General features: G+C 39.4%; 1 protein-coding gene across 2 annotated transcripts in view; it reads left to right on the top strand.

Annotated features, from left to right (window-relative positions):
• The window catches only part of tbck (TBC1 domain containing kinase), a 66,572-nt gene that overhangs the window by 26,446 nt on the left and 25,888 nt on the right, over positions 1-14,238 (top strand). For both annotated transcript variants that reach the window (XM_052126634.1, XM_052126633.1), the window contains exons 21-22: positions 6,185-6,221; positions 6,871-7,032. In XM_052126634.1, coding sequence (XP_051982594.1) covers positions 6,185-6,221; positions 6,871-7,032 — 199 coding nt within the window. The remainder of the gene's footprint in view (positions 1-6,184; positions 6,222-6,870; positions 7,033-14,238) is intronic.

Genomic DNA, 14,238 nt, shown 5'->3' on the forward strand with positions numbered 1-14,238 from the left:
TGGTCCGAAAATGTTGCACTCTGAACCATCAGATCCTGCCGGAGATAGGAGTCAGGGGAGAGGAGCCTACCCCATGCAGGACAGGACTCAACTGGTGGTGGTGGGGTGGTGGAGTTTGCCGTTTTAGCACACTGAAAACAGCAATGTGATGGATTGTGAGCAGACTTATAAAGCAATGGCTTACATGTGATAGTCTAGCAGTTACCTAGCTAATGGTGCGATGATGTACAGCTGCTAGTCTTCCCACTAGAACTACACCGCCCTTACATATCTGCTCTTAGCTTAGGCAGTTTTCCAAAAAATTTTCCATTTTTTAATTGAGCTTGCTTGGTTGAATAATCCAATGTTATATCTTAGATGTCCAGAACAAAATATGTCATCCAGAGGGTATGAGCATGCTAAACAAATCATGTTTTCGACTACTGATGATAAAATATATATATATATATATATATATATATATATATATATATATATACACACACACACACCACAAAGGCGAGGATCTCAGCTGTCTAATGACACCTAGATTGAACTTCTAGTCCACTCAGAGGCCGAGATTTGATGAAATAACAAGGGTGGTGCATGAACTGAAAATTAGACTGAATGTCTATGGACGAGCACATCTTTGAGGGCTAAAATGCATTAGAGCGCCAGCGCCACCTATATTTCAGATCAGCATTTTGTGAAGAAATGTGATAGAGAACAAAATATTTTTTCTAGTGCTTGCTGCCAGCCAGTGAACTTTTACATTTGAGTGTGAAAAATTGTAGACAGCAGTCTAAAAATGCACCGGAGTTTAAAGGTTAAAGTTATAAAAGTGGTCTATATGACTCATGTGCTTTTTTCCAAGTCTTCTGAATCCATACGATGGCATTATGTGAGGAATAGTTGCAGTTCACTGAAAGTCATTCCCCTTTACCGCATCTCTCAGGAAGATTATAAGACAATGTTATTTATTAAGTGTGAGCTCTCAGAAACGTAACAGCACACCTTGCCACATGGGACAAGTTACGTGCTAAAGTTTAATAATTAAGGGTATAGGTTTATTCAAATCCCTAAAATCAAGTATGAGCAATAATAATAGTGATCCTTTAACTTTGTAAGCACCACTAATGAGGGAAGCTCTTTCAAGTGGTCATCAAATGAATCAATCCTTAATCATCAAAGGTACTGTAATTAGTAATATGTGTTTCAATCAACTTTGAAGTCTTCCATTTGAATTATTAATAGTCTGAGTCCTAACGGAGCTATAATGCATTTGATCACATGTGCAGTACAGCAGTATATCTGTACGTTCGCATCCTTGTCAGACATCAGATCGGCTGTAACGCATGTCATTGATGGGATGCTCACACGCAGATAACCCTGAGATTTGAGCGCTTGCCAAGCTTTCTACACACACACACACACACACACACACACACTGGATCCTTCTTTTTCAAACGCTTGGATGGTGTCTCAATACACTGATGGAAAGCTGACCCCCACAGACAAATCCAGAGAACAAACCTCTAAATTTGTTCATCTAATTAAAAGATGTGGGAATAATTTTAAGGGAATGTGGGGGGATTTTTATGGAATAAATATTGAATCTGTCTCTGATGCATTGTAGTGAGCTGATGTGCTGTTCAGTCTCTTTTGTTATAGTTACAAGAATACACAGATTATGAGAGGATATTGCTATTGCTGAACTGGAGACTGTTATATACAGACTATTGTACAGTATACACTTAACATTGCCATGATTCTCCCATGGAGTCTTATTGACTTCTTGTATGTACAATCCAATGCCACCTTTTTTAAAGGGACCATCTTCTGCGTAATTCTTCCTAAACCTGCCAAAAATGTCCTGGTCAAGTTTAACCACAAAATAAATGGAAAAACCATTAAAATATATTTAGGATAAAGAAAAATAAGCTTACGTTTGGGACCATTGAGATTTATTTGTATTAATCGTGATATAGTTTTCAAGCCACTTAAGCACAGCTTACCCTTATATAATGTGTGTGTGTTTTTTTCTCCCCAATTTGGAATGCCCAATTCCTAATGCACTCTTTAACATTTACATTTACATTTAAAAGTAAATGTAAATGTACATATGTACAAAGCGACTTACAGTGCACTTATTACAGGGACAATCCCCCCGGAGCAACCTGGAGTTAAGTGCCTTACTCAAGGACACAATGGTGGTGGCTGTGGGGATCGAACCAGTGACCTTCTGATTACCAGTTACGTGGTTTAGGCCACTACACCTCCACCACTCCACTTTAAGTCCTCGTGGTGGCGTAGTGACTCGCCTCAATCCAGGTGGCGGAGGAGGAATCTCAGTTGCCTCTGCATCTGAGAACGCCAATCCTCGCATCTTATCACGTGGCTTGTTGAGCGTGTTACCACGGAGACTTAGCGCGTGTGGAGGCTTCACGCTATTCTCCGCGGCGTCCACGAACAACTCGCCACGTGCCCCACCGAGAGCGAACCACATTATAGGGTCCACGAGGAGGTTACCCCATGTGACTCTACCCTCCCTAGTAACCGGGCCAATTTGGTTGCCTAGGAGACCCGACTGGAGTCACTCAGCACACCCTGGATTCGAACTCGCGACTCCAGGTGTGGTAGTCAGTGTCTTTACTCGCTGAGATACCCAGGCCCCCCAATGTAAAGTGTTTAAATTAAAAGGAGTGTAAATGACAGGTAGGATAATGGGAGTACTAGAATTTTTTCATTTTTTTTCACAGTAGTTAGGATTACCATCTTGGTTGCATTATGGTAATGAGTTTTGGGGGATAAAATGTGCGTGACTGACATGAAAATATATATATTTTTTTAAATCATAGAAGTAGGCTTCATTTTCTACATGAAAAATATAATTTCTAATTTGTTTTTGGATTTTGGAGTAATATTGGAGCAGGATTATTTCTTAACCGGTTTCGTGAGAATCAGATGTCTAAACTGTAGATTTTTTTTGTATTCGTTTCTCGATGTCTACTTATAATTTTAGTCAAGGTTTCTTGTACCACAACAGCCATAATTTAGTTTTAAAAGACCATCATCCAACCTCGCTCTGACCCTTAGAATTGAACACAATTTCTGCTACTGTACCTTTAAGATTTCTACATTTTAATTACCACTGTTATAACTGGCTATACTCCACGTACCGTTAATCAGGGCAAGTTAGGGTTGTCACAATACCAAAATGTCATTTGTACGTTTCGAGCGATTGCTGTTTCTTCTCACAGTTGTCGTTTTAATTTTCATTATAGCCGGGATAATATTTGATCTTAACTTGACTTTTCTTGTTGTTATAAAACTGTCTATGAGGCAAGAATTAATCTTTGCTGAAGTTAATAGGGGGATTTGTCTCAGTTTAATAATGTCTCAATGAGTGTTATTATATTTGGCTTCGGAAGGCCTAAATTTCACAGCAAAAGTGACCTAGTTTCCTGTCCTGTTTCATGTTGGCATTCTGATAATGTTATATAGCCCTGCATTATTTGGCCAAAACTAACCAATTTTATTTTGCTTTCCTCTCGAAACATCCACAGAGTTGCTCAGGCAAAATGGCACACACCATTTCTTTTCAATATTTGTTCATGATGAAATTGTTGTTGATGTACTCAAGGGTGGGGTTTATTCTCTTGTGTTAATTTGTACGATTTATATTGTTGCTGACATTGTCTTTAAAGGGATAATTCACCCAAAAATGAAAATTCTCTAATTATTTACTCACCATCCAAGATGTGTATGACTTTCTTTATTCTGCAGAATGTAAACGAAGACTTTTAGATTAACAACGCCATACAATGCCTTCTGAAGTGATCCAGTTCATTTGGGTGGTAGCAGACCAAAATGTAACTCCTTTTTCACTGTCCATCTCATAGACTGTAAAAAAAAAGATGGACGACGCCCCTTCGCTCTTTTCCATTGGTGAGAACTGAAGCCGCCAGTGTCCCGATATGGCGCTGACATCTTGGGACTTGAGTCTGCACAGTTGCGATTTCGGGACCAGACCTGCGCAGTAGTGAGCAGGAAGTAAAGCCGTGAAATCAAGGCCCCGCCCTCACTCTCGCTGAACAACCCATTTTGACGGTGTGAAATAATTAATTATAGAAATTTAGATATTCAATTTAAAGCTCCAATCTCCTCAGTCCTCCGAAGATCCCGAAAAAAAGTCAGTTGGTGCTTCAGTGACTACTTCGCTCAGAGAACCTGTCAATCAGAGCTGTCAATCATGATGTCACAGCACTGTTTTTATAGCATCAAATAACTAAAAACAAACTTATTTTGAAAACAAACACTTGAAATTACATCAACGTGATAGAAACTACAGTACATGACAGAAACTTGGAAAAAAGATATGTGAAGTGTAATTTAATTGTTTAGTTGGTTATTCATCGTCCCGTTGAATAACATGGGGAGGCGGGGTTTATGACCTATACTAGGACCAGTCACCGGGGGGCGATCAAGACATTTTGGCTTCACTTTTGAGGGCTTGTGCGGCACACTTGGTCCATCTTGACAGCAGTCTCCTTGGCGATCATGATTTCAAGCTCAATTACACTTCCTATGGCACATCTAACGCTCTGCGCATGCGTGAAACTCTAGAAGTGTAATAGAGCTTGAAATCGTGATTGTTCGTAGAGACTGCAATGGCAATGCAAAGTGACTGTTCTCACCTAAAACCAAAAGGATCACTTCAGAAGACATGGATTAAACCATTGGAGTCATATGGATTACTTTTATCCTGCTTTTATGTGCTTTCTGTTGCTTCAAAGTTCTGGCCACCATTTACTTGCATTGTGTGGACATACAGAGCTGAGATATTCTTCTAAAAATCTTAATTTGTGTTCAGCAGTTGAAAGTCATAGACATCTGGGTTTGCATGAGGGTGAGTAAATGATGAGAGAATTTTCATTTTTAGGTGCACTATTCCTTTAAGACTGTATAATTGGTGTCAAGATGTCATTTTGGACCTTTTCCCTTCATGCATGCCTCTTATAGAAATAGTCAACCTGAAAATGAAAATTCTGTAATCATTTACTCACCCTCATGTCATTTCAAACCATACAGTATGACTTTGTTTCTTTTGTGAAAGACAAAGGGCAATATTTTTATGAATATCCTTGCCACTCTTTTCCATATAATGAAAGTGAATGTGGACTGGGGCTGTCAAGCTTAAAAAATGACACAAAACAACATAAAAGTGGTCCATATGACTTATGCGCAATTTTGTTTTGTGCAACTTATGCGCTATTAAATTTAAGTCGTTATTCACTGATAATCGTTCCTTTTCACAGTGAACTGTTAATCACTGCAACCGAATCAGTGAGTTAAACAAGAGAACTGGATCAGTCTGATTCATCCAACTCAAAACAATGATTCGTCTATGACTCTAATATTGTTGCTTTTTTCGTAAACTCTCATGAATGTGCCAAGAATAGCTAAGGCATGGCTTTGTATCGTATGGCTCCATAAGTCGTACAGACACCTTTTAGGATACTTTTATTGTGCTTTTTAGTCCCAGTCATCATTTATTTAGATTATATGTAAAAGAGCAGCCATGATATTCATACAAAATTCACCTTTTATATTCCACAGAAGAAAGAAGGTCACGCGGATTTGGAACAACATGAAAGTAACAATTACATAATTTTTTTATTTTCGGGTGAACTATCCCTTTAACTTGAGAGGAACAAACTCCTCCATTGCGGCTGCTGTCATGTTTAGCAGCGGTCAGTCTATCACACAGAGATGGAGCTCTTCCCAGCAGGGATCTGGAGCTGGCTAGACTGAAACCCGCCCATCATTTTCCTTTAGCTCCCCTGAGGCCGAGCTACCAATCAACTGGCGAAATGGATTACACATCCTACCCAACCGCAACCAAGCACAAGCATGGGAAAAGAAGCAGTGTGTTGGAACAGGTGTTTGTGGGAGACAGAGAGAGAAAGAGACGAGAGGATGTCGGCTGTTCATTACACACCCACACACACATCCTCACATTTCACATTTCACACAGGGGTGTCAAGCAATGGCTTGAATTACAAACACAGGTTTCCTCTGCTGAATTTCACAATCACTGTGGTATGTGTTATTGAGAATATACAAAAGGACCTGTGCTATTTATTCATATTAATCATAGCTTTTGTGCTAGACTGAATGTTCTTTGTTTCTCTGTTCCTTTCAGCTGTACGCAATCCCATGGTTTCTTACAATGTTTACCCGTAAGTATCGGTGAATAAATGCTGATCTAAAGCTGAGGGTAACCTTTATCTGTTTTATGTTCATTTACAATGAAAGTAGCACAGTGTTATGGCGATATGGGTGAATGATCTCGCCAAAACATGTCATGGTCATATTTCACCCCAAAATCAAAAGGAATAAAAGTACAGGAATTTTGTAGGGCTTTTCATATTTTTTAATCAAATGAATTACATGGTGTGCATATTAATAAATTGAATTAATCGCTTATATAAATAGATGCTGAGAAAGCCCCTTAAATAACAATAATTCAATATATAATGATGAAATAATTATTTAAATAATTACTATATACATACAGTACAAGTCAGAAGATTGCATACACCTTAGCCAATTCTATTTAAACTCAATTCCTGACATTTAATTGTAGAAAACATACGGTGAACTTGTTTTCTTCAGATAGTACATTTCCAAAATGTAAAAATGTACTATCGCTGTAAAAACTCAATTGTGTTTGATAGTCGAACCTCAACAGAGAATGTCCTGATTTTTATGACCACCATTTCTGTTGCGGATTTGATTCTGCTGTATATACACTCTTGTAACTATTACAGTGTGAAAACTACAAACTTAATTTGCAATAGCTCATTTGTTTTCCCATTTCTATCCCAGACGTGTTTCCCCTGCACAAGATCTTTCACCTGTGGGACACTCTGTTATTAGGAAACTCTTCCTTCCCTTTCTGCATCGGTGTGGCTATTCTACAGCAGCTGAGAGACCGTCTGCTGGCCAATGGCTTCAACGAGTGCATCCTGCTCTTCTCTGATCTGCCTGGTAAGAGCCAAATATCAATGCTCAAGAATAATAGTTCATGGGAAAGCTCTTGCCAATTTTCTCATTCAATTATTTAACAGTAGAAGAGTTTACATGTAATTGTATACACCGTATGCTTCTATTAAGGGCCCAAATTGTATGCTTTTGTAGCTTATTATTTTTTCCCTGAAGTCCATTTAAAAATGTTTAACAAGATTTCCTGAATCAAAAACAGCTTTGCATGACCACTTCCTACCCTCTGACTAAACTGACTTGTTTTAACTGTCCCTTTAAGACTTCTACCGTATATGTAAATGACCTTTGTTGTAATTGTTTGTCCTTTGCTTACTGGTGTAGTTCACATTGTCATTCGTCAGGGCTGGCCAAGTTGCTGAATAATCAATAAGAGTTGATGTGTAAATATGTGCGGTAATATGTTTCTTTTTGTAAAAGTTTTTCACGCTGTAGATTCAAAAGAACCGGCTCATAAGACTCGTTCATTCGGTAATCGGTTTACTCTGGGCACGATGTATGTTTCATGCAGTAGATTCAAAAGAACCGGCTCATAAGAGTCGTTTGTTCATTAATTGGACTACACTGGTCATTGTGTGTTTCACACTGTAGATTCAAAAGAACCGGCTCATTAGAGTAATGAATTCGGTAATCAGACTACACTGGCCATGGTGTATGTTTCGTGCAGTAGATTCAAAAGAACCGGCTCAAAAGAGTCATTCGTTTGGGAATCGGAATACACTGGTCATTGTGTATGTTTCGCACTGTAGATTCAAAAGATCCAGTTCATAAGAGTCATTCGTTCGGGAATTGGACCGCAGCCATAGTGTATGTTTCGCGCAGTAGATTCAAAAGAACCGCTCTTAAGAGTCGTTCATTAATGGGACTACACTGGTCATTGTGTATGTTTCGCACTGTAGATACTAAAGAACCGGCTCATAAGAGTCATTTGTTTGGGAATCGGACTATGCCAGTCATGTTTTATGTTTCGCACTGAAGATGCAAAAGAATCAACTCATAAGAGTCATTCATTCTGTAATCAGACTACACTTATGCCATGGAGAATAGCGTGGGCCTTCACATGTGCTATGTCTCCGTGGTAAAGCGCTCAAAAAGCCACGTGATAAGATGCGCGGATTGACACTGTCAGACATGGAGGCAAATGAGATTCGTCCTCCGCCACCCCGATTGAGGCGAGTCACTAAGCCACTTCAAGGACTTAAAGCGCATTGGGAATTGGGCATTCCAAATTGGGGAGAAAAGGAGAGAAGAAGAAGAAAAAAAGAATCGGCTCATAAGAGTAGTTGTCGTTTGTTCGAAATCGGACTACACTGGTCATGGTGTATGTTTCACACTGTAGATTCAAAAGATCCAGCTCATAAGAGTCATTTGTTTGGGAATTGGACTACACTGGTCATGGTGTATGTTTCGCACAGTAGATTCAAAAGATCCAGCTCATAAGAGTCATTTGTTTGGGAATCGGACTACACTGGTCATGGTGTATGTTTTGCACTGTAGATTCAAAAGATCCAGCTCATAAGAGTAATATGTTCGGGAATCGAACACTGGTCACGCATCAGCAGAAGACTGCACGTTTGTGTCATGAAAATCATTCGATTCTGTTATTTCTTTTTTTTAAGTTAACCAGTTCTCAATAAGAGCCGGTTCTCTGTTCCCAACCCTACTACATATTAGTGCATCAAACTTTTATTTAAAAGGTCAAGAAATAAAATGACATGTTCCCTTTAAATGAATGAGTTTATGCCAGGTACGTAATTCCACTAATATACTATACAGACACTCTTTGTATGTAGTGCAGTAAGGCTCTTGCAAATGTTAGATGTGTGAGATTTTTGCTGCTTTCAGTCACTGTGTATCCAAACTTAGAAATACCAGCAGCCACGCTTTCAAAATAGCAAAGAGATGTACACTTGTCGGGTTAAGCGCACTTTTGCCTCCGCTCTGTCGAGCAATGTGTTTTATTCCCCATATGATGCTCTCCACTGGTGCTTAGTGGAGACTTGGTTGCAATGAGCTCTGGATAAGTATTGCGGCTTGTGCCGTTCTTTCTGCATGGCATGCTGGGAGATGCATCTGGCACCGCCGTGGCCTGATGAGTGGCATTCCGGTCGGGGCAGCTCGGGTTCAGCTTCCACTGGCATCTGCTGGCCATTATTCCCCACAGTTGCTGTCAACACGGAGTAGTTCAGCGTGGCTGGAGTGATGGACGATGATTGAGCCTAATGTGAGGGAATTAGCTGCGAGCATTCAGAGCTGCAGGGAAACTGGGATGGTGTGTACACTCAGTCACAATGGAGGGATTACTTCCCAAAATAATGTGAATAATACCCTTTACCATGGCGGATGAAAGTGGGAAATTGTCTGAAACTTGTCAGTGTGTCTCTCAGGCCAAAAACACACAGGCGTAACTGTAAACAAATAGCGTTTTTTGGTGTTGGTGTGAATTTGGAGTCAAAAAAAGTACAAAAGGCGGCTTTTAAATGAATAGTCCACACCCTCATGTTGTTACAAACCTAGCTAAATGGCGATAGCAACAATCACAGAGAAATCTGTGGCAGTGATGTTCAACAGCAGTGCAAGAGACATGCCATTACTCCATGCTGTCAGAAGACAAATACGCAGCTAGGGGCGAAACAATCACATTTTGACAAAAGAGAATCTGACTGCAAGTGGCTAATAAGCATCTGTCACTGACAAGGCAGGAAAGAGCTGCAGAGATTTAACAGGACAGTTCTCCATCAAAAATTACCACGCACCTGACATCAACAGAGATGCACCTCTAGCCGAAACTTTATCAGCTGTCTCCCAAAGACAAATTAACTTCTGCTGTCAGCTGTATCAGAACATGTGTCATTTCATTTTAACCCTCCTATGGTATTGAAAAATGGCACCTCTCTTTGGTATTCGTGTCATTTTTGACCGGAAGGGTCAGATGTTTAACCCCTTTTTATGATGACTGTGATATAATTTCTTCTTCCCTGAAGAACAATAAAATATTCATTTATTTGGGGATTTTATGCTATTTTTATCTTATTTACATGTACATTTCTAAATGTTACCATTAATTTGCATAGACAAATTAGCACATTTTTGAAAATAAATAAATAAAAATCAGAACCTACACTACTATAAGTTGAAATATGTGACATAAATTGGAGGCAGATTGTAGCCATCTGGTGAACAACATGTAAATAACATGAATTAAACTGTCATACCAGTAACAGCCAGTAGATGACTCTAGCCACCTACCTAATTTTATATTTTATCACAATATGTGCATTTGGATATATATTTAGACATTATCAAATTAAGTTTAGCGTTTTAAAATCAATTTGAAGTGTAATTTTACAGTTTATGTCATTATGCTTGTCGTCAAACCTGACCATGGTGTTACAAAGAGAACACATAGAATAATTATTTTTGTACCAATCATTTATTTCAAACATAAAAATGTTATAACTCAAAGTAAATACATAATAATGTCAAGAAAATTAACATCAAGAAACAGAAATGAACTGCTAAATTCTGAAAATTCAATTAGAGAATAAAACAGAATAATCAGAGTAAACATTTAGCAATTTCAGACTTTCTATAGTAAAAATGTATTTTGCAAACGTGTGTGTGTGTGTGTCAGATTGCTGCCATCAGCTGGAAAACAACAGATGACTTCTAAAGATGGCTCTAGAGCGTCACTTATTGATGGTGTGTGTGTGTGTGTGTGTGTGTGTGTGTGTGTGTGTGTGTGTGTGTGTGTGTGTGTGTGTGTGTGTGTGTATGTGTGTGTGAGTGTGTAGTGTAGGGGTTAGTGCAGCGCGCTACGAATCTGGCGACCCGAGTTAAATTCCCGCTCATGGCCAACACCAGTGACAATTATCTGAACCGGTCCCGGGCCTCCCCTAGGTCGACTCAGTCTAAAATGAGTACCTGGTGCGGTGTGTAAAACATTGCCACTGGGGAGACAAAGGCGTTCGGGCGTGGTGCTGGTCACCCACCCCCTCGTGTACCGTTCCGGCCTTCATAGGTGCTCGCTAACAGCACTTGCCCCTACAGTCTGTTAAGGCTAAATGGGGGATCTTTATCTTTGTGTGTGTTTATATAACATTGTGACTGATTTATTGTGTTTTTTGACAAATGTAAAAAAATAAAGTCTGTGTTATAGTCTCACCAGTTCATTTGTGTGTGTGTAAGTGTGCGCATGTGTTTGTGTGTGAGTGGGTGTGTGTGTATGTTTTGCACTGAGGATGTTTTAAGAGTCTCACCCTGTAATTTCTGTCTTTTTTTTGCGTATTGTGGCTGATTTATTGATTGTATTTGACAGATTAAAAAAAATTGCTGTTTGTTTTGGTCTTTCCCATTAATTTTCAATGGTCCATTTTGACTGTGAATACCAAAGTTGTTGCTTTAAAAAAAGAAAATACATTTAAAAAAAAATGAACAAATACCATAGGAGGGTGAAAAGGGACAGTTCATCCAAAAATGAAAATTGTGTCTCATTTTACTCTCCCTTATGTCGTTCCAAACCCACATGACCTAAAAGTTCAGCCAGTTTGTTTTGGTTGGATTTTTGGTTATTCACAGAAACAATTTGAGGGATTTACATTCTCAAACACCGTATTATTACTTATGTGAAGTCTTTAATTGTTGCTTGGAATTTTTTAGATGTAAGTACCATCTCTGTATCAGAAAAACAGCAAACAATGTTCAAAGCAAAGCTTTTTGTCAGCTTATTGACTAAGTAATATTATGCTGTGGAAATCCTCAATCACTCTGCATAAACCACACAGCCTCTCACAGAATTAAACGTCCTGGAAAGTTTTGCTTTGAAGCCGAGCGTGGAGCTCTCTCCGCAGGTTGACTGGGGTCTCGACGATTGACATCTCTTTTCTTTCTGTGGCTGTGACAGTGGTGTAATTAACACGGTGTGAGGAGTCATTAGAGGAGAATGTTGCAGACGATGCAGACACTTGCAAGGTCACGGCTGTCGTTTATTTTACGGCATGATGTTGAGTTCTGCTTTTGCCACTAATGCATGCCTCAAATTCCTTTATTTGCCTCATTTCAGGGTTATTCTAGTTTTTAATGTTTAAATTACTTGTTATTTCTGTTTATTTTCCATTTATAGTTTATTTTTACCTTGTTGGATTTTGTTTTGATTTGTGTGTTTTTTCTGTGCTTTTGTTTGTTTGTTTTGTTTTCATATATTAGGACTGGCGAAGGCAACACATTAACTGATGGGGGGGTTGCCAATGTTTGCATTAACAGATATTATTTGAATATTAACACATTAAACTTGTCTGGTTATCATTATGAAATGTTTTCATTTAGTTTAAGCATTAATGATAATGCACTGTGATTGTTTCAGCAGTAACTGGATATTTGGCTGGCATCCATAGTGTGTGCCCGTTATCTGGCATCTTGAGATTGTTTTGGTCCGTTTGTCTCCAAATCGCTTGTTTCAAATGGCTATTTCCCCATCACTGTGGAGCGAGTGGCATTAAACATTTAAAAGCCATTGCAAGAAGAAGAAGAATTTTGTATCTTGACGGGGTGCTGTGTGGGTCGATATTGTTGAGATCCAGGGATTTCATATTTCTGTTCTTTTTACTGGCAAGCTGCATGAACATCTGTGAGGAGCTTTGAGTGAGAACTCCTTTTATAGTTAAAATATTTTTGCTCAGTGGTTACCTATGCCTTCTCACTGTATCTCACTGTCAAAACACACACACACACACACACACACACACACACACACACACACACACAGTTATTTGGAGCAGTTCTATGCATTGTTCCTCCAATTGGGCTGTTTAATTCTTGTGGTGATAAGAATCACTGACTGCACATTTAGATCAGGGATTGACTACATTAGCTGTTAGCTCAACCCCAGTCAGCTAAATGATTTACTGGATTGAAGCACCCAGGGAGTTGAAGTTTAGTTCTAACTTTTTAATAAATATATTTAAGTTGTGCTGATATTGAGCATAACCGCTCAACTGTGAGTTAGATATTGAGTAACTTAAATGTTAGACACAATTTAGGCAGTTATTTTATATATATTTCTTTTTGCTCTAATAATTTAAATGGTTCCAAATGAAGAAAAAGCAGGATCAATTAGCAGCATGCTAATAACCACCCAGAACATGATAGCAACCACATAGCAACATGCTAAAAACAGCTCGGAACACCCTAGCAACTGCATAGCATCATGCTAAAAACAGCTCGGAACACCCTAGCAACAGCATAGCATCATGCTAAAAACACCTCGGAACACCCTAGCACCTGCATAGCATCATGCTAAAAACAGCTCGGAACACCCTAGCAACTGCATAGCATCATGCTAAAAACAGCTCGGAACACCCTAGCAACTGCATAGCATCATGTTAAAAACAGCTCGGAACACCCTAGCAACTGCATAGCATCATGCTAAAAACAGCTCGGAACACCCTAGCAACTGCATTGCATCATTTTAAAAACAGCTCGGAACACCCTAGCAACTGCATAGCATCATGCTAAAAACAGCTCGGAACACCCTAGCAACTGCATAGCATCATGCTAAAAACAGCTCGGAACACCCTAGCAACTGCATAGCATCATGTTAAAAACAGCTCGGAACACCCTAGCAACTGCATAGCATCATGCTAAAAACAGCTCGGAACACCCTAGCAACTGCATAGCATCATGCTAAAAACAGCTCGGAACACCCTAGCAACTGCATAGCATCATGCTAAAAACAGCTCGGAACACCCTAGCAACTGCATAGCATCATGCTAAAAACAGCTCGGAACACCCTAGCAACTGCATAGCATCATGTTAAAAACAGCTCGGAACACCCTAGCACCTGCATAGCATCATGTTAAAAACAGCTCGGAACACCCTAGCACCTGCATAGCATCATGCTAAAAACAGCTCGGAACACCCTAGCAACTGCATAGCATCATGCTAAAAACAGCTCGGAACACCCTAGCAACTGCATAGCATCATGTTAAAAACAGCTCGGAACACCCTAGCACCTGCATAGCATCATGCTAAAAACAGCTCGGAACACCCTAGCAACTGCATAGCATCATGTTAAAAACAGCTCGGAACACCCTAGCAACTGCATAGCATCATGCTAAAAACAGCTCGGAACACCCTAGCAACTGCATAGCATCATTTTAAAAACAGCTCAGAACACCCTAGCAACTGCATAGCATC

Source organism: Xyrauchen texanus, chromosome 5, assembly GCF_025860055.1.
Source record: "Xyrauchen texanus isolate HMW12.3.18 chromosome 5, RBS_HiC_50CHRs, whole genome shotgun sequence".
Lineage (NCBI taxonomy): Eukaryota > Metazoa > Chordata > Actinopteri > Cypriniformes > Catostomidae > Xyrauchen > Xyrauchen texanus.